General features: G+C 37.9%; 1 protein-coding gene across 4 annotated transcripts in view; it reads left to right on the top strand.

The window, feature by feature from the left end:
• The window catches only part of WDR17 (WD repeat domain 17), a 69,793-nt gene that overhangs the window by 794 nt on the left and 47,310 nt on the right, over positions 1-21,689 (top strand). For 3 of the 4 annotated variants that reach the window (XM_070364142.1, XM_070364143.1, XM_070364140.1), the window contains exons 2-3: positions 14,589-14,710; positions 21,141-21,269. In XM_070364142.1, the coding sequence (XP_070220243.1) occupies positions 14,645-14,710; positions 21,141-21,269 (195 nt within the window). In that variant the 5' untranslated portion in view covers positions 14,589-14,644. The remainder of the gene's footprint in view (positions 1-14,588; positions 14,711-21,140; positions 21,270-21,689) is intronic. The other variant, XM_070364141.1, reaches the window with a different exon arrangement.

Here is a 21,689-nt window from a genome sequence, read left to right as displayed (position 1 = left end):
CACATATGTATATATATTTATTTATTTAAAAGTCTCCAACTGTGGTTTAAAGAGAGAGATTATATTTCTAAGTCTGTCAGGGTCTGAGTCCTTTAGAAGTACCCTGCAGAAAAACTCGTCATTCTTTTAAAATAATTATTGTTGTACTTAAAACTTTTGTTATCTACTAGTCACATAATAATTTTATATATCAGAAAGACAGATTAATTTAATTTAGAAAATAATATTTTTAAATTCCTCTTCTTGGAGAAGGCAATGGCACCCCACTCCAGTACTCTTGCCTGGAAAATCCCATAGATGGAGGAGCGTGGAAGGCTGCAGTCCATGGGGTCTCTGAAGGTCGCACACAACTGAGCGACTTCATTTTCACTTTTCACTTTCATGCATTGGAGAAGGAAATGGCAACCCACTCCAGTGTTCTTGCCTGGAGAATCCCAGGGACGGGGAGCCTGGTGGGCTGCCGTCTCTGGGGTTGCACAGAGTTGGACACGACTGAAGCGACTTAGCAGCAGCTCTCAGTAGATGGACTACTAGGGCTAAAGTGTTTTTGTTGTTTTCTATACTCTACCTTGAAACCCTTAGCCTGGGTAAGAATGAACCACAGCAGTTTTTATATTACTCAGAAAAGAGTAGGAACAGTTTTATTTATTTTTGTTTGTTTCTTTTTGCCCAAATTGATACTAGAAGTTCAACATGAGTGATGAGATTGTCACTGTTAGCAAAATATGCACAAATTCTCAAGACTACCTGATTTTACTTGCCTAAATGCTATAGTGAAGACTAAAATGAAATTCAGTTTCGAAAGATTCACTTTTTTTTCCTGTATTCCAGAATTTATTTGAAGTCAGACCTAATAAACAAGAAAGGTAACAGTTGACCAGATTGCTGAATAATATGTTTACCCAGCCATTCATGGCAATGATGTGTATACAAACATTGCTACTACTTTATGCAGTTCCTGAATTATCTCTGCTTATATTTTGTATATCTAGTCCATTTAGCAGATTGACATATTAAAGAAAAGTCATGTATGTTGTTTCTAGTGTTTCTTCAGGAACAGAGATCTTAATGAGAATATTTTAATCCATGGAAATCATATTATGAGATCGAGAGGGATTTCTTAATAAATTACTAACTGAAATGTATATTAGACCAAGAGTGTCTTGCAGTTTTCAACATCCAAGACTATGTGATGTTCTGTGACAATCACATGGAGGTTATTCTCTCATTGTTGATGAGACTATTCCTTGGAGATTTATGAGCAAGAAGTTAGATATGGATACCTGGAGAGAATCTGATAAATTCCCCAAAGAATTTACTCTGCAGAGAAACAAACCCTAAAGGAAAACCTTTCTCTTCCTTGAGGTTACTTAAATGTTCAAGAAGAACTTGTAACTTCAGTTATAAAAATTGGTGGAAAAATACAATGATCAGCTTTGATCAATGCCATTGTATGGTGAAAGAAAAAAAAAATCCCTTCATGATTGACTTGAAAAATTTCAAAGATTCTTATGGTAAAACATGGGCTGTTGCATGAGGAGACAAGATTCAGGCTGTTGTTACTTGATCTCAGTAACCAGAGAGATAAAACTTGAAATAGGCTAGACTTTGTAAACAACAAAAAAAGGCAGCCTCAAGTTGGAGCCACAGGTGGCGCATGCATCTAGATGTCACGTTGTCAGCTACTTGAGTGAGATAATTTTTTTTAGAAAATAATGATAAAAGTCTTGCTTTCTATTACTTTACATGTACTAACAACATTGATTTTAGTAGCCTAATTATCTCCTAAAGCACTGGAATTCTATATTCTAATTTAAGAAATATATATGTCACAGAAGGCAATGGCAACCCCCTCCAGTACTCTTGCCTGGAAAATCCCATGGACCATGGATGGAGGAGCCTGCTGCTGCTACTAAGACACTTCAGTCGTGTCCGACTCTGTGCGACCCCATAGATGGCAGCCCACCAGGCTCCCCCGTCCCTGGGATTCTCCAGGCAAGAACACTGGAGTGGGTTGTCATTTCCTTCTCCAATGCATGAAAGTGAAAAGTGAAAGTGAAGCCCCTCAGTCGTGTCCGACTCTTAGCGACCCTGGTAGGCTGCAGTCCATGGGGTCGCTAAGAGTCGGACATGACTGAAGCGACTTAGCAGCAGCAGCAGCAGCAGAAACAGTAATACAAATCTTACACAATAAGATCATAGGAGATAATTCATCAGTGTTATTTGCTATTAAAGGGATAAATGATAATTGTCATGTTCAGAAAGGCTCTTATCAAAAGATGCAAGAAATATTTTTCCATGCTTTGATAAGGATGCTACGACATTCAGAATTTGGTTTCTAAATTTGAATGCCCAGACATGGATAACTTATAAAATAGGTCTTAAATAATTTTCCTTATGCCCAGGTTCTTGTTTTCTTCCAAACTGTTCAAGTTGTGAGCATGGGCCAGTATCCCATACAGACTCATTTGTAATTACATTTAATAAGTTCAGTTTCGTATCTCATACACACACAAAAAAACTTGCTTTCATATTGGAAAGTAGAAAAGAGCTCTCATTATTGGGCACTCATGTTTGAAGTACTATTGGAAAAACTTCATTTTCCAGTATCGTATCTCCACGTGGAGTCCTGAAAAATTGAATAGTTGGCTAAGAAGTTGTTGTTTAGTCGCTAAGTTGTGCCCGACTCTTTGCAAACCCATGGACTGTAGCCGGCCAGGCTCCTCTGTCTATGGGATTTTCCAGGCAAGAATACTGGAGTGGATTGTTATTTCCTTCTCTAAGGGATCTTCCCAACCCAGGGATCGAACCTGCATCTCTTGCATCTCCTACATTGGCGGGCAGATTCTTCACCACTGAGCCACCTGGAAAGCCCCTTAATGAGTAGACAATACTTAATTTTGACCCGTTAAGATAAAACATTTTGCATAAGTCTTAATGGAAGGAGTTATACAAATTTTATATTTAAGGTAAACATGGAAGCAGGTTTAGAGGAGTCATTTCCAAATGTACGCTAGAAGCTTTCTTAGAGACCAGTCAAATTAGCACAACTATTTTGTAGATGAGGTCACTCAGCACATAAAAATTAAGTTGCTCAAAACTGGGGAAATTTTGAGGGGGAGTTGGTCTACCATCTCAGGCGCTAACACTCAGCACTGTGCTGCTCCCCAGAGGCGTAAAAATATGTCACCAACTTCATTTTCTCCTTTATTTTATTTCAAGTATTCCAAAAGTTTGATGAAGATTTAGATCATTTTTTTACCTTTAAATGATTATTGTACATAATGAACAAATTACATGTGTTAGGTCTCCTCATATAGAAAGTTTGCTTAAAAAGTTAGAAAGTGTTTTCCCCTAATCTGTAGAATTTTTTGATTTAATCATTAATATGATTTAAGTTTTCCTGCAAAGTCTTCTGTGACTGGGGAGGGGTCCAGTTGTCTTATAGATTCCTTATCCTAATGTACCCCAGTGAGATTTGAGTGTACATAGCTATCACATCTACCTACAATTGAATGACAGAAATAAGCGTCTGGAAGTTATATCTGCAGCCTGGATTATGTTTATCATTGGGTGAGATTTTGAAGTTGGATGCATTTATTTTCTAGACTTTCTGCCCTTTTGGTATCAAGAGGCCAGCGAGAATTGTGATACTGGGCATGTACTTTAGACCAGCAGCGGCGGCATCTCCTGGGAACATGTCAGAAATGCACATTTCCAGGCTGTGGCCCTACTAAGTCAAATATCTCTCAGAGCCCCTGGAATCAGTGTTCGCAGGAGTCTTAAGTGATTCTCATGCAAGGTAGCACTTGAGAAGTATCATAGAAGGTACATCGTGCCCTTGGACCTGACCTCCTCTGGGGCTGGTAGTGTTCACAGTGACTCCACTGTTAGAACTTTCCTTGAACTACTAAGTAAATGAACTCATTCCTGAAAATACAGTTGTGCATATGTTTCATAAACATCTATTTTCAATAGTAGCTTTTGGAACATAATATCTCACTTTCATCATTAATGACATCGGTTTATCTTTGTGGGAATTTTGTGTCGGCTAAGAGTATAGTTTTTGACAGGTGGCCTGTTGACTGGATTAGCAGCCTGTCTCATGTACGTATCAGCCCTGCCTGAGCTGATACAACTCTTCACTTCTTAAATGTTAGGATTTATTGCTGGCCTCCTATCAGTGTAAGGATGCATATATTAAAAATACAATTTTGGATTTGGTGACTATGTGTGAGCGATTTCTTTTCATCTTAAAGCTTGAAAGCTTTTAATCTGTTTGATTTCCTTTGATGGTTTTTCTCAATACATGCCAAAAATAAAGTTTAGTACCTTGGACCAGAACATAAAAATGTCAGTGTAACTGACTGTTTCAGCCAAATAAGTACCCTGATTTTCACAGACAGATAAGCGTAAAGGCCCACCCTACTTTAAAATCTCATATGCAAAATCCAGGTTGCAAAGCAGATTATCTAGAAGGGGGACAGGAATCCTCGGGTTTACAAGACAATTCCTACCATAGCCTCTCAGATCTTCCTTCATGAGGAATGAGCGTGTTTATAAAAATACTTACTTTTGCCATACCCTATTTCCCGGTAGTGCAGTGGTAAAGATCTGCCTGCCAGTGCAGAAGATGTAGGAGATGCGGGTTCAATCCCTGGGCTGGGAAGATCCCCTGGAGAAGGAAGTAGCAACCTGCACTATTACTCTTGGCTGAAGAATTCCATGGACAGAGGAGCCTGGCAGGCTACAGTCAGTGGGGTTGCAAAGACTTAGCACACACACACATTACAAAAATAATCCTGTTATCTTTTTGTAATGAGTATTTACATGTTTACTTTCATAATGTCTCTTTCAGTGAAATATTTACCTCTTCTTGGTTTATGAGTGAAAATATATTATTTCACTCCTCTATTTCTCTTTGGCTGAACTTCTCAAAATGGTTAATTGAAGGTATATAAGTGACCCATTTCAAGAAAAGTGGATTACGCCTTTGATCAAGTTAAAACTCATTTCTTCATTGCAGCTCAAGAAATTCTGTAATCCCTGAAGCAACCTAGAAAGTCTAATTTCATTCATAATCATTCACTTTGGTGGTTAAATATAGGAAAATATAAAAATATATATCTAAACGGTAGATTAAGTATGTAGATGGATGATGAAGTAACTGCATTCACGTTGCCACATCTCTGAATCAGTGTCTTGATCTTCTTGGTCTTAAATGTAATTCTGTGTTTGGCTGATCAAATGGGAATTCATAGTGGTGTACGTGGTCATTCTGTGAGTCCAAACTACAACAACCATAATGGCCTTGTTCTTTTCTATTTGCCATCTAATCCAGGATTTTAACGTAGGTTAATACTGTACTTGTGACCTATTTTATCATCTAAGCTTTTAAGAACATCAGGATTTGACATATGTTGGCAATGCTCAGATATAATGTGCTTGCCCTGCCAAGCACATGAAAGGTAAGTTTAGGAATGATTGAAATTGAAGAGATTACTCTTGGTCAGTAGAAGATAGCAGAGGTAATTTATCTGCTAAATATCTTTACTGTTGTTGAACTGAGCAAGTAGTTCTCATGCTGTACTGTGGTATATACCTTATCTGGGAATGATGCTAAAAAAGCAGGTTTCCAGACTCCATCCTAAGAGTCTGATCTACTAGCTTTAGAGTGTGATCCAGGAACCTGCATTTTTGCAAGTTTCTCAGTTAATTGTGATGCAAGAGACCTGAGAACCACACTTCAAGTTGCACCAATTTAGAGATCTTTAAAATTATGTTTATCCTTGATAATCTGTGGGTGTACCTATCAGTGCTAATAGTGGTCATTTAGAATTAGGTATACTAGACAGAGGAAGATCTCAAGTTGGTGGGCTAATGGCTGCTTGGAAAAAAAGAAACCTTCCAGTTTTTTGTTTTTTTTTTTTTTACAATTTCCAAATGTTTTCTAATGAGCACAGATTGACTGTGATCATTAGAATTTTTTGCGTAACTCTGAGCATACAGTGTATTTAGATTTTAAAAACTAATTTTAACATGTTTTTAGGGCTTTTATATTAATACAGGCAATAGATTTCTATTTTAAAAATTACAAAATTCTGAAGAGGACAAAGAGGAGTTCAAGAAAACTACCTTGCATTTCTGCATTGTGGTATATCTGTGACCCTGACTTTTGAATTCATATTGTTATATATTTTGCTTGACTATTTGGACTCTTTCTCAAGCCTGCCAGGAACGCTCTTGTCCCAAAGGCTTTGCTTTTGCTGCTTTCCCAGCAGAGACTTTCATATTCTGTCTTCTCTTTTCTAGATCTTGTTCAGCATTACTGCTGTGGGGCCTCCTTGCACCGACTTTTAGAAGTTTATGGTGTCAGCTCATCTCCAGAACCTGTCTTGCTCTTTCCCTACATTCTTTTTCTCCGAGCCACAAACTACCTTGTAATAGTCACCGTTTACTTATTTGTTTTGCTCATTCTGATTTCTTCCTTAAGAATATAAACTATGGAAGGGCAGGATTCATACCTGTTTTGCAGGGTGCTCTTTTTCTGTGCCTGCCTGGCACCTACTTGGTGCTCAGTACATATTTCTGGAATGAGTGGATGGGTTGAAAAATGATTATTAAAATTTTAGGAAATGTAAATAAGTCCAAGGACTAATACGTTCCCTACTATTCAGTTCAGTCACTCAGTCATGTCTGACTCTTTGCAACCCCATGAACCGCAGCATGTCAGGCCTCCGTGTCCATCACCAACTCCCAGAGTCCACCCAAACCCATGTCCATTGAGTCAGTGATGCCATCTAGCCATCTCATCCTCTGTCCTCCCCTTCTCTTCCTGCCCTCAATCTTTCCCAGCATCAGGGTCTTTTCAGATGAGTCAGCGCCTCCCATCAGGTAGCCAAAGTATTGGAGTTTCAGCTTCAGCATCAGTACTTCCAATGAATATTCAGGACTGATCTCCTTTAGGATGGACTGTTTGGATCTCTTTGCAGTCCAAGGGACTCTCGAGACTCTTCTCCAACAACCACAGTTCAAAAGCATCAATTCTTCAGTGCTCAGCTTTCTTTATAGTCCAACTCTGACATCCATACATGACCACAGGAAAAACCATAGCCTTGACTAGACAGACCTTTGTCAGCAAAGTAATGTCTCTGCTTTTTAATATGCTGTCTAGGTTGGTCATAACTCTCCTTCCAAGGAGTGTCTTAATTTCATGGCTGCAATCACCATCTGCAGTGATTTTGGAGCCCAGAAAAAAAGAGTCAGCCACTGTTTCCCTGTCTATTTGCCATGAAGTGATGGGACCAGATGCCATGATCTTAGTTTCTGAATGTTGAGCTTTAAGCCAACTTTTTCCCTCTCTTCTTTCACTTTCATCAAGAGACTTTTTAGTTCCTCTTCACTTTCTGCCATAAGGGTGGTGTCATCTGCATATCTGAGGTTATTGATATTTCTCCCGGCAATCTTGATTCCAGCTTGTGCTTCCTCCAGCCCAGCGTTTCTCATGATGTACTCTGCATATTCCTACTATTAAATAGCCAGTTATTAACCTTATGATGTGTGTTCTTTTATTTTTATTGTGAATGTAAGTATATAGATTTATAAGTACATGTAGATACGAATTATATGTATACATTTTCCAGCCAAAATTGCTTAATTGGCATTCATTAAAATTCATTAGGAAATATATGTTATTTTCTACAAGAGAACAGTCAGATAAATCCAGAAGATAAGGTATTTTGTAGGACAGCTAACAGATGCTCTTCAGCAAGTTCACATCATGATAATAAGCACTGTTCTGGATGAACAGACCTTAACTTAATAGCAAGATTGAATGTGGTTGGGGGTAAAGATGGTCGATGGACTGGTTATTGGAAGTTGCTGTGTGTGTAGCTCTCCCAGTGCAGTAAGCTTGTTGGAACAGTTGTGTGTGTGTGTGTGTGTGTGTTTTCTCTTTTCTGTTTCTTGTTCATCTAGCATTAGTGCCTAGCCATTATATTTATGCACTAAATATTTTCTGAAATGAATGGAATAAAGTGATGCATCAGATATACCTGGATAAATACATTTTTCACTAAATAATGAGGTGGTGGTTTAGTCACTAAGTTGTGTCCGACTCTTGCGACCCCATGGACTGTAACCTGCCAAGCTCCTCTATCCATGGGAGTTTCCAGGCAGGAATACTGGAGTGGTTTGCCATTTCCTTTTCCAAAATAATGAGGTAGGTGCATACACAAATAATGTGTTGGGTGAGGCAGAATAGGAATAATTTAATATTCTCTGCTCTGTAGATAATAATGACTGAGTTTTAATAATAGTGTCTGCCTGTAGGGGTGAAAACATGATAGTTAATTATATAAGACAAGGAATTATAAAGGTTATAACTAACTGACATTATTGACTAATTTAACTAGTTCTGCTTTCTAAAATATGACTTGAAATTAATGTACTCTAAAAGCCTGCCTGAGGTTTGGTTGCATGTAACAGAAATGTAAAATAATAATGGCTCAAACAAACAATTAAATGAAAAAGGTTGGAGGGTAGGAAGTCCAGCAATTTTCCAGGGATCTGGCTTCTTCACCTCCCTTTTTAACCGTCTTTTAGGTCCACTCTGCACCCTTATAATCCTCTCTGCCCTCAGCCTCCATCTCCACGTTCCAGGCAAGAGGTAGAGTGTGAGCTGAAAGGATGGGCAGCCTTTGCTAATGTAAAGAAAAAATAAGTCCTAGTGTTTTTTGTTTTCAAGTATTTATGCAAATATAATGTTCACTAATACACTTTCTTCTTTATTTTTTCTTTAGTATTGGAGTATAGCCAATTAACCATATTGGGATAGTTTCAGGTGACCACAGAAGGGACTCAGCCATACATGTTCATGTATGCATTCTTCCTAAACTCCCCTCACATCCGGGCTGCCCCATAACATTGAGCAGAGTTCCCTGTGCTGTACAGTTGCTCCTTGTTGGTTATCCATTTTAAATATAGCAGTGAATACACTTTCTTTATTGCTAAGATTATTTTCTCTAATGCTAGATACATCTGCGTTTACCACATGTTTTTCAGGGGACGTTTAGAATTCATTGACTTTAGGTCTTATGAAATAGCAAAAACAAAGGTGATTTTTATACAAGGAAATGTACCACTGGCTAAAAATACAGATATTTTGAAGAGTTTATTATACTCTTTCTGTTGCATTCACTTTCATTAAAAAAAAATCACTTTCATTAAAAAAAAGAGCTCTAAAATGTTTTTCTTTGAATTTGTTGTGTGTAGGTATTTTAGAAATACAGTACATTTAAGAAACTAGTCAAAATAGATTTTCTTAGAAAATCAAGTAACAGTTAACTTGGAACTCCATTACACAGTTTTAAAACTAAACATGTGCTGGATATTTTAGACTTATTAAATTACCCTAGTGCTAGTCATTTTTTATTTTTAGACTAGGTCAGTTTGGAAATTCGATTTAGGAATTTTGGTTAAATTTTCAGGAGATGAAGATTCAATAATGCATTAAAAAGAATTTATTGACTGTGATTGTGATACATAACATGATCTCTAGATTAAATCTGAGAGAATCTTTACAATATTAAATCTTCTAATCCATTAACATCTTATACCTCTATTCCTTTGTTTAAGATTTTTACATTTAACTTATGAGAGTGATACCTCCGTAATTTCCTTTCTTATAAAATCTTCAGGTTTTTGGCAGGATATAAAGAATTAATGTGATTCCTTTTTCTTATACTCTTAACAAATTTGTGTAAAATTTCTTCTCTAAATATTTGTAAAAATTCACCAGTAAAATCACCTGAACCTGAGAGATTGTCTGTGGGAAAGTTTTAAATTCAGACTCATATTCAAATTCAGTCTATTTAGGTTTTCATTCTTTCATCAACTTTGGTAACTTTATTTATCCAGGTTATCTTGAAACTATATTGTGATTATTTTTAAGATTTTTTTGTTGTTGTTCTTACACATTAAAAACATCATGTGACCCAAGCTAAAGAGACAAATATTAGATGGTCGTTTTGTTACTAGTGATTAGAGTCATGGATAACTGAAGGCTGTTGTCAGCCATATTGATTTGTTGTTGTTCAAGGGTGACCTTTCAAATTGTTCTTCATTTCAGTTCATTTCAGTCACTCAGTAGTGTCTGACCCCATGTGACCCCATGACCACAGCCCGCCAGGCCTCCCTGTCCATCACCAACTCCTGGAGTCTACCCAAACCCATGTCGATTGAGTAGGTGATGCCATCCAGCCATCTCATCCTCTGTCGTCCCCTTCTCCTCCTGCCCTCAATCTTGCCCAGCATCAGGGTCTTTTCAAATGAGTCAGCTCTTCCCATCAGGTGGCCAAAGTATTGGAGTTTCAGTTTCAACATCAATCCTTCCAATGAACACCCAGGACTGATCTCCTTTAGAATGGACTGGTTGGATCTCCTTGCAGTCCAGGGGACTCTCAAGAGTCTTCTCCAACAACACAGTTCAAAAGCATCAATTCTTCAGTGCTCAGCTTTCTTCACAGTCTAACTCTCACATCCATACATGACTACTGGAAAAACTATAGCCTTGACTAGACGGACTTTTCAAAGAAGGCAATGGCACCCCACTCCAGTACTCTTGCCTGGAAAATCCCATGGATAGAGGAGCCTGATAGGCTGCAGTCCATGGGGTCACTAAGAGTCAGATACAACTGAGCGACTTCACTTTCACTTTTCACTTTCATGCATTGGAGAAGGAAATGGCAACCCACTCTGGTGTTCTTGCCTGGAGAATCCCAGGGACGGGGGAGCCTGGTGGGCTGCCGTCTGTGGGGTCGCACAGAGTCGGACATGACTGAAGCGACTTAGCAGCAGCAGCAGCAGCAGATGGACTTTTGTTGACAAAGTAATGTCTCTACTTTTTAATATGCTGTCTAGGTTGGTCATAACTTTCCTTCCAAGGAGTAAGCGTCTTTTAATTTCATGGCTGCAGTCACCTTCTGCAGTGATTTTGGAGCCCAGAAAAATAAAGTCAGCCACTGTTTCCACTGTTTCCCCATCTATTTGCCAAGAAGTGATGGGACCAGATGCCATGATCTTAGTTTTCTGAATGTTGAGCTTTAAGCCAACTTTTTCACTTTCCTGTTTCACTTTCATCAAGAAGCTCTTTAGTTCTTTACTTTCTGCCATAAGGATGGTGTCATCTGCATATCTGAGGTTCTTGATATTTCTCCCGGCAGTCTTGATTCCAGCTTGTGCTTCCTCCAGCCCAGCGTTTCTCATGATGTACTCTGCATAGAAGTTAAATAAGCAGGGTGACAATATACAGCCTTGATGTACTCTTTTTCCTATTTGTAACCAGTCTGTTGTTCATGTCCAGTTCTAACGGTTGCTTCCTGACCTGCATATAGGTTTCTCAAGAGGCAGGTCAGGTGGTCTGGTATTCCCATCTCTTTCAGAATTTTCCACAGTTTATTGTGATCCACACAGTCAAAGGCTTTGGCATAGTCAATAAAGCAGAAATAGATGTTTTTCTGGAACTCTCTTGCTTTTTCCATGATCCAGCAGATGTTGGCAATTTGGTCTCTGGTTCCTCTGCCTTTTCTAAAACCAGCTTGAACATCTGGAAGTTCGCAGTTAATGTATTGTTGAAACCTGGCTTGCAGAATTTTGAGCATTACTTTACTAGCGTGTGAGATGAGTGCAATTGTATGGTAGTTTGAGCATTCTTTGGCATTGCCTTTCTTTGGGATTGGAATGAAAACTGACCTTTTCCAGTCCTGTGGTCACTGCTGAGTTTTCCGAATTTGCTGGCATATTGAGTGCAGCACTTTCACAGCATCATCTTTTAGGATTTGAAAGAGCTCAACTGGAATTCCATCACCTCCACTAGTAGTGGTGCTTCCTAAGGCCCTCTTGACTTCACACTCCAGGATGTCTGGCTCTAGGTGAGTGTGAGTGATCACACCATCGTGATTATCTGGGTCGTGAAGATCTTTTTTGTACAGTTCTGCCACCTCTTCTTAATATCTTCTGCTTCTGTTAGGTCCATAGCATTTCTGTCCTTTATTGAGCCCATCTTTGCATGAAATGTTCCCTTGGTATCTCGAATTTTCTTGAAGAGAACTCTAGTCTTTTCCATTCTATTTTTTTCCTCTATTTCTTTGCATTGATCACTGAGGAAGGCTTTCTTATCTCTCCTTGCTATTCTTTGGAACTCTGCATTCAATTGGGTATATATTTCCTTTTCTCCTTTGCTTTTCGCTTCTCTTCTTTTCACAGCTTCTTAGGGTGTAGCTATTTAATATCTTGGAAGGTCTGGTCAACGCATGAAATGCTGGGATGGGAGCTGTGTCTCTACAGATCTCTAAGCATTTAGGAGCCGGCTGGGAGAGATTGCTCAGGGAACACTCCTGTGGAATAGTGGGAATTAAGGACTGAGAGGATCTATTATGGGCATGGCATTAACAGGCATCCACTGTGAACCAGTCATGGCCAGGTCATCAGACTCTGTTGATTTTCCTGTGGACCCAAATCCACGTCGTTAATCTAGCCCATCTCATTCCCCCGCCCCTTGTTTAGTAGACTCTGGTCTTCACGTATTTCCTGTTTTGAGATTATTCCTGCAACAGCCTTCCTCACCTGCTTGTCCCTGATATTGCTTCTAAAACTACTTGTGAGTTAAAGAAATATTAGTGCATGTTTCTGAGAGAGACTTAACACATTATGAAATATAATGACTGGGGCCCATAATGGGGCAGAAAACTCCAGGGGGAAATAAAAAGATAAATGAAAATGTCCGAGTGATGGTAGAAAATATAGCCTAGTTATACAATACCTATCTACTTGTGGACAGATTCATTTCAGTTTATTTTCCCCTCTTAGTTTTGTTAGTCCTAGAAAGCACTGCTGTGGATTTTTAGTGTATAATTTCTCTTTATTTAGATTATATACCTGACAGCAGAAATGTGCACTTTACTGTTGTGTAGCCGCAAATTTGTACATTAGCATAATGAGCATAAAAGAAACACCGTGAGCATCCTAGGTATTCCCCCTCGTGGCTCCTATCCGTCATGACTTCCTTTTCCCTGAAGAAAACTCTGCATAACTTCTAACAGCGTAGATTCGCTTTGTTTGTTTTTAAACTTTTATAAACAGAATCCTGTGATATTTATGTGTGACTTTCAGGCCAGTTACATTATGTGCTTCATTCATTTCATTGTGTGTAGTTCTTTTTAATTACTGTGTAGCACCCCTGTGTGTGATTATCCCATGATTTTTAATCTCCATGACGGGGGGGAATCTGGTTTTTAAGAGAGGACTGTGTGTCTCCCTGACTTCATCCCTCCTCCGAGGCAGCCAGACTCCGCTTGGCACCTGCGGTGGGTGCTGAGTAAGAGAACGCTTTTGCTCCTCTCCGATGAGGAGTCTGGGTTTGTCTTGGTTCGGGATGGGAGCCTGTGGCAGTTTCCTGCTCCCCGCCTCAGGTTGGGCAAGGCTGGCAGCTTTTGCTTCTTCCTTCTCCCTGTTCTGGGGTTTGGGGAGGGGGCGTCTGTCCCTCCCCAGAGGCACGTGAAGTTTGCGTTTACTCCCTCCTCATCGTCCCTTGGGGTAAGGGCATGTGTCTCCTCTCTGAAGGATTCCTAGCTGAAGGGTTGTGCTTCGTTTGAGAGGAGGCTTCAGAGACCTAGGCTGAGTTCCATGCCTGTCAGCTCCCTGCGGCCCAGCGCTTCCTATGTGCCCTGCCCGCTTGGGACGGTGTCTGACTTGCCCTCCTCTTTTTCCTGAGCACCCCATTGAGGCCTGAGGCGATCTTCCAGGCGAGGGCAGCTCAGCTGGAACGTCAGGGACCTCCGGTTTTTCTAAATTGATTTTCTAGTTGACATCAGCCTTGAAGACTTGAACGTCACAATGTTGCCCGATTCCTTCCTATCCGCTTTGGTGGCTTCACCTCCCTTGCCCACACCTTGTCACAGGTGAAGCCGTTAGACTGTCTGGTTTCTCCAGTGGCTGGGCTCCTCACTCTTTGGCATTCCCTTGTTTGCTTTGCACTCTGTTAGGTGACGTGCTTAACTTTTTGATGCACTTAGGTGATTGGCAGTCAGCTGACTGGCTTTCCTCTCAACGGTGCCAGCAGGTGGAAGTACAGGATCGGCCTTGTCACTGTACCGCTTTTCACCTGAGGGCTTTAATCTAGTTTTATATCCAACTCCTGATGTTAAGAATGGAACACATTTTCTGTTTCTTGTTGTTTTGTGTTTTCTTCTGGATTCCTTACTTTTTAACTTGATTACTTTTAGAAATAGTTTACCTATTTCTTGCAAAAGTTAAATCCAAGATGTTTTTTAGACTGAAAACTGAAAGCTTAACTAAAATATTTGACATAGCATTCACTAGTACTATACGACATAATTATTTATTTCTCATTTGACTATAGGTTTGCATGTTCTGGTTTAGCATTGTTTTTACAGATACTGTTATTTCTAAATTATTAAAGCCGTTGCAGCTGAAATGTGTTTGTACTTCTAGCTTCTTATGCTGAGCAACATTTCATGAGACAGAGTTTGGTAAACCCGTTTGGTTGAAACGCATTGTTATTACTTTAGGTGCTGACTGTTCTGATGCTGGTTTCCAATTGCCTTGATTAAAGTAGAAACATTCTATGGCTTGGATGACTTACATTTCACATTGGTTTGAGCAAGATGATTGGTATGAAGGACTGCAAAGAGTAAGATACATTTATGTTGTATTTATAATTTTTTCTGTGATTTTTTGTTTTTTTTTTTGCTTTACTTCACATGCAGCTGTATTTCTATGTCATTTATATTGTGGACATTTCTGCAGTGCAGTATTCTGAGGATAAATAAGATACTTATTTGATAGATTGAACAGTAGAGGTAAGAACATAATACATAAGGATGGTCATCATTATATATTGAAGAAAAGTGTTTTTTTCTATCCTGTTTTCAGATGAATTCTTAATGTTTGCAGATTGTCTTTAGGCTTTTAAGATAAAATAAAATTCTTTCTAATGAGATTAATGGATGAAAATAGAAATAATTTCAAGAAAGTCTGTTTACTTAAGGAAAAACATTTCATGATAGAAATGTGCTAATACCATGTATTATAATAATATTGTAAAAGAAAATGAAAAAAATGTTCTGAAGAAGAGTGCCATGTTCCATTTGATAAATTTTTAGGCAATTAATTATGTTTCAAAAGGATTTGCATTGTTACTATGGCAACTTTTGCATAGCATAGCTATTCTGGTCTATTATTGCAACGGCAGAAAACTGCCATTTTATTAGATACCTTATCAACATGGATTTAGTTTAGAATAGCATAGGATTTCTCTTTGATTATGTTCGCCTTTTAAATGAAAGATTCTTTGATTGTTTAAATGAAGGCAATTTGTGGATTTTACTTTTCATTCATGAGTGGAACAAGAGACAGAATATCCTCATGTAGTTTTACCAGCTTTTCCCCACCGTGGTTTGTGAGCAGTGTTAGCGCTCATTCATGTCCGACTCTTTTGCGACCTTATGGACTGCAGCCTGCCAGGCTCCTCTGTGCATGGAATTCTCCAGGCAAGAATACTGGAGTGGGTTGCCATTTACTTCTCCAGTGGTTTGAGGACATGTATTACTAAAGATACGCAGTACTGAACGTTCCTTTCTCCTTCCTTCTTCAGGGTGCTATCCTAATCACATCAATCAAAGATATTTTCTCAGTACTTTACGTCTTTTAGTTTATCTTTTTAATTATAAATCCTCAGCAGTTTAAGCCTCTTGGGTTTTTTTTGTTGCAGATTTCTTTTTCAGCTGTGAAACAAGCTGGCAAACATCTCTGGAGCCAATAAATATCTAACTCTGGAGAATAATCCTCGTGTTGTGGATTCTAAAGAATTCTTCATAAGGCAGGCTGAGAATCAGTGGGTAGCTTACTATCCTGAATTCCAGCCTTACCCATAAATGATAGAAATGTTCAGCGTATGAGTTTAATAGCAGTATTTGAAGTTGCACTGGACACACGCACATACCCACCCATCCAGACACGCACACACAGAGACGTGTACACAGACTGTGACTCTAGCATCTTTTTTTGTGTTGTGTATTTTAAATGTAATAACAGTGCATGTTGGATGTTCAGACAGAAGACTCTTTTTCAGGTGTAGACTGTATATTCCTCTGTGGAAAAGAAAGGGGATGATAGTCTAATTGTGGGGGTCGAGGGGAGTGGCTGATTTAAAACAAAAAGTTTTGTTTTACTAAAATTATGTGTTCCTTTATAGTGATTTTAAGACAGCTCATGGAGATTTTGTGAAGATTCGAAATCTTTCTGTCCACCATAACTCCAGTCTGTCCTTTAATACACTGTTGGCCTTTATTAGTGAATTTATTGTTCTGAGACATATTAAAAGAATAACCTGGTCTCATACGTAGATGTAGTTCAACCCTAAAATTGCCATATCCTTTTCACGAGTTTGAGCTTTGGGACAAGTTTTAATCTGTTCTTATACAGACTTAGATGACAATGAAACATCTTATTATAAATAATGAAAATTGAAACATGATTATTTAATTTCTTCTAAAATTCCACTGTATAATTTTTCAGATTTATGTATGTGCATATATACCCTATATAATCAGCATTCAGCATGCCATATTTTTCCATAGTTGTTTTTTAATGTTTACTGGAAAAGATAAGTTGGCTTTTAAGAAAAAAATTATAATTTAGAAATGTGTTTGAAAAATCACATACAAATATGAGTTTTATCTTAAGATCACTAAATTGGCCTTTATACTTTGATATAAAATATCAAAGATATTTATATATTTGACATAAAATACAGCATTTTGATAGGAAATATATTTGATATAAATATATGTTTGATATCAAATATAGAAATATATGACTATATATACATCAAAATATATATGACAAAATATAATATATTTGATGTCAATATATATTTAATGTCAAATGTATATATTTTATATAAATAAATTCCATATAAGATAGCAAATATATTTGATTTGCTATATAAATTTGATATAATTAATATTTATAGCATAACATATATTTCTACAAAAATGGCACATGTATATGAACTGGATTTTAATTTAGTTTTATAACTATTTTTGGCAGTGTTGTAACTCTAGCTAGATTTAAATTTCATGGTTATGTTATATTGTAATCTTGCTTGTGCAGAGATGAGCTTTATTGTTATACAAATCTAATTCAAGTATATTCTTATAACTTGTTTTTTTTTGCATTTTATACACTTACCCTTCACTGTAATTACAATGTATGTGTCATGTGTTTCATACAAGATTGAAACAAAAAATAGAATTTAGGTTGAAAAAATAAAAATAGTATTTCTGCAGGTCTGCAGTTGCCAGACTGCTGACATTGTCAGTTGCTTGTGAGGTGACAGTGCTCAGGCTTTCTTCCTGAATCCTTTGTAAACCTGCATTATTTGGCGAACTGACTTCATCTTTACAGTGTATATTTTGTTTCTGGGCCAAAAAGACGGTGTCTTCTGAAACAGTACATGTTTAGGATGGACATGGAAATACTTAGGTGGTTCACATAAAAATGCAACATATTCCTAAGTACAGATAAAAAGAGTACATAATATTTATCAGAAATATAAAATTACCTGTCACATACATTTGAAATATATTGGATTACCTATATGTGTGGCATGTTTTGTAGGATTTATATTTAAAATATAAATGTGTATTTTGACATGGGCCTTCAGTTGAATGTTTTCTATTTTCAGTGATGCAGAATAACTAACTGTGTAACCTTTCATGCTGACCATAATATCAAAAGCTTCTGGACACTTTGTCTCTTCAGCAATTGTAGATATCACTTAATAAAAGTGAGATATATGTATATATATATAAAATGATACTTTTGAAAAATAACAAAAAAGTTTCAAATACTAGCAGTTTAAATACATAATTTAGATTTGTAGATGTGATAGTATTCATATCTTTAATGATGCATGATTTTTAATATCTCATTCAAAAACCCTAATTTTTTAAAGAAGCTGCCATTTTGTTTTTTCCTGTTTATTATTTTAATGGCTGGTTTGGAAAAGTTCTTCAACTCTGAATTCTGAAGGATTTAAGTTGTTGGACTATAATAAGACTTGTAAAAGCTGCCCAGGAACATACCACAGCAGACCAAATTGTATGAAAATATTGAAATGTTTATATTACCTGAATTTAGGAACTAAAAAGAAGTAAATCAAGATACATGATACAGTAAAAATATATTAGCATGGGTTTAGAAGTGATTTTTTTTTTTTTAATAAAGAGTTAGCGGAAGGACTTAATCATTTCTAGTTTGGCATGTGAGGAGCTCAGAAGTCCTCACTGTGGCCTAAAACAAAACAAAACAATGAAAACTGAAAAATCAACAACTCCTCCTTAGATTCCTAAGAGATTTGAAGTCACCAGGCCAACTGCTGCCCCCAAATTGGAGAGATAGGCATACGGGCAGAATCACAGTGCGTCAGAGCAGAAACCCACCTGCAGAAACCTCCGTGGGAACCAGAGTCGGAGTGGAGAACCTCAGCGATAATTAGTGACTTGCTGGAGGCTCGTGTGTCAAGTCCCAGAGTTAAAAACTCCTGGGGGACCCAGTAATTAAGGAGGTCTCCAGGCTTTTCTAAGTTTTGCCTCCAGGACCTTTACTAGGTTTTCACAGTAAATATCAGAGAAAGAACCCTGCATGCTTCTGGCAAGGGGAGAGGAAAAGGAATTGTTTTGAAATATGTCAGAACATCCTTCTTCTTAACAAGGCTGTCCTGTTTTACTAGAGCCTGATCTGCAGAGATGATATCTGCACCCAACCTGTCCGGGAGAAGGGAAGTAGCCAGCCCCTGCTAACCATCCTGTCCCACTCGGGGAGGAAAATCTCCAAGAGTACTGGTGAAATTCCCAGTCCACGGGCATGGGCTTATTGGAAGACAGAGAACTAGTTACAGTCATGGGACTACAGAGTCATCTTAACATCACAACACTAAAGACCTACTACTGGCCACAGTTCTTTTAAACAGTGACATCATGTTCTCCTGTTAACAAAAAATTACATGGCACACTAAAAAGCAAAAAAACAAAAGCACAGTTGAAAGAGATTAAATAAGGATCAGCACCAAAGTCAGATACGGCAGGGATATTCATCTGTGCCCAGCTATTATAGTTGGAGACTTTAATACTGCTCTGTCAGAATAGAACAGATCTAGTAGACACAAAATTAGTAGAGACATAGTTGAACTCAACAACACTTCAAGCAACTGGATGTAATTTGATGTCTATCAGCTACTTCATCTATCAATAGCAAATTACACATTCTTGTCAAGCTTACATGGGAGATTGACAGAATAGACCATATTCTGGACCAAAATCACACCTTAACAAATGTAAAAGTATAGAAATAATAGTGTCTGCTCTTAGACAATGGAACTAAACTAGATATCAGTAACAGAGAGCTGGAAAATCCCCAAGTACTTAGAGATTACACAACACTTTTCTAAATAACATAAGGATCAAAGAAGAACTCTCAAGAGAAATTAAAAATCATTTTGAACTAAGTGAAACTGAAAATACAACTTAACAGAATTTATGGGAGGCAGGAAAAGGAGTGTGTGGAGGGAAATTTATTGCATTGAATGCATGTATTAGAAAAAAAGGAAGCTCCAAAATCAATCATCTAAGCTTCTGCCGTAGAAGACTGGAAAAGGAAGAGCAAATTGAATCCAAAGTAAGCAGAATATAAGAAAGAATTACAGCAGAAAATAAAAGGGCAAGAGACCTGAAAAGACACCTCACTGAAGATGACAGATGACATGGAAGCTTATGGAAAGATGTCCAGCATCACAGGTTATTAGGGAATAGCAGGTTAAAGCAACAGTAAAATGCTGCTACATGCCTGTTAGACTGGCCCATCTAAACCACTGACGACAACAGCTTTGGTGAGAAGGTCAAGTAGCAGGAACACTCATTTTTGTCTGTTGGGAATGCAAAATGGTGTGGACAGTCTCACGTTTCTTTCCCAAATATAAACTCAAAATTTGTTTACACACAAACCTTACATCCCAAGGATAAACTATAAAAGCCTATTTAATTCACATGTAGTTTAAATAATGTATATTTTCAGTGAAAAGTAATATTGCTGTAACATTGTGAAAGGGAAAGTGTGTATTTTTTTTTATTTATCAAGAATGCGTGGTGTCATTAGGGGAGGAAGAAACCAGATATTTGTAGCAGTTTCTTATACTGGTAAGCACTCAAAAGCACAGATTTTTTATCGTGCTGATTTTCACTGCATATTATTTACATCACTAGTTCCACTCAGATAAGGGAATTTAATGGGGTGAAGAGAGAAAAATTGGAGTAGAAAAAAGAGATCTTTTCAGGAAGTGGAACTATGAAATAGAAGAGATATAAAGAAGAAAGTAGCTTTTTAAATAAATGAGAGTTAACATAACTGAGTCTAGGCTTGTTTACTCTAAAATCCTCTGCCCTGCCATATGAACGATGTATATTCTGTGATTTCCAGTTTCCTTCGTCCCCTCTTCACAGTGAAGACCACTGGTAACCCAGCTTGTATTCCTGTCTTATGTACCTCAGATAGTGTTTGTAAGGATGCCAGAGGCAATGTGAAACTGAAGTTCTGAGACAGAGGTCACAATATTCCCAATACTGGGTTGGCTCACAGTGTTTTACATTTGAACTTGCTGCCTTGAATGAATTGCCAGTATTTAAAAACTGGTACATTTACATGAAATTCTGGATATTTCTGTCTCTTTGGGAAGTCAGTGGTACTAGAGCCTTTGGATAGGAATGAGCACTTTACGCTTCACTCTGTCCCCGTCACTGCTGGTGGGATTCCCAGCCCTTGATCAAATGTCAGTCATCATTTATTTTATAATCTCACCTCTCTAATAGAAATGACCTGCCTTGATGTCTATTGCTATTTGGAGATTTCAGCTCCCATTCTTTGAAAGCTGAGATTAATAGTGCTAGTGGAAATTTTTTTCAGGGCATAGAGATAAGGATTTAGGAACGCAGATGTAAAACAGTGAAGAGGTGATTTATTGAATAATGGAGATGACCAGCATTCCTCTGAATTTGTTTTTCAAGGTGAACATGTCCCAGGTAAGGCAGGTGGGACTGCTGGCTGCTGGGTGTCAGCCGTGGAACAGAGATGTGTGCGCTGCCAGTGGAGACAGGTTTGCCTACTGTGCCACCCTGGCCATCTATGTTTATCAGGTAAAAGAATGCTGACTCTTTTCAATTTTTCATTTTTTCAGATAAGATTAATATTTAATTAAGTTTGAAAAGCTAGTGAAATGCTATTAAAGTCTGCAGTTTAGTTAATAAAAATATTTAATTAACACTCGATTTGAAATTCCTGAGTTCAGTTTTCTGCATTGCGCTTAAGACCCCATGTGGGTTATTTGTAAAGTCAGAGAGGGTCACTGATATGCGAAATGACTTCTTCATGCACTTGTATTTGTAGACTCTTCCGCTGAATGGCTTTTACAGCAGTTTTTTCTATTAGATACTTTACATCTGCATTATCTACCATTGGTAACCTAAATGACTAACTACTTTAAAAGTTATAAACCTGTTCATCCCTACACGTACAGAAAATGCATTTATACCTTTAAACAGGCTCATGGCGTTGGG

Source organism: Bos mutus, chromosome 27, assembly GCF_027580195.1.
Source record: "Bos mutus isolate GX-2022 chromosome 27, NWIPB_WYAK_1.1, whole genome shotgun sequence".
Taxonomy (NCBI): Eukaryota; Metazoa; Chordata; class Mammalia; order Artiodactyla; family Bovidae; genus Bos; species Bos mutus.
This window is presented reverse-complemented; position numbering and strand designations above follow the sequence as displayed.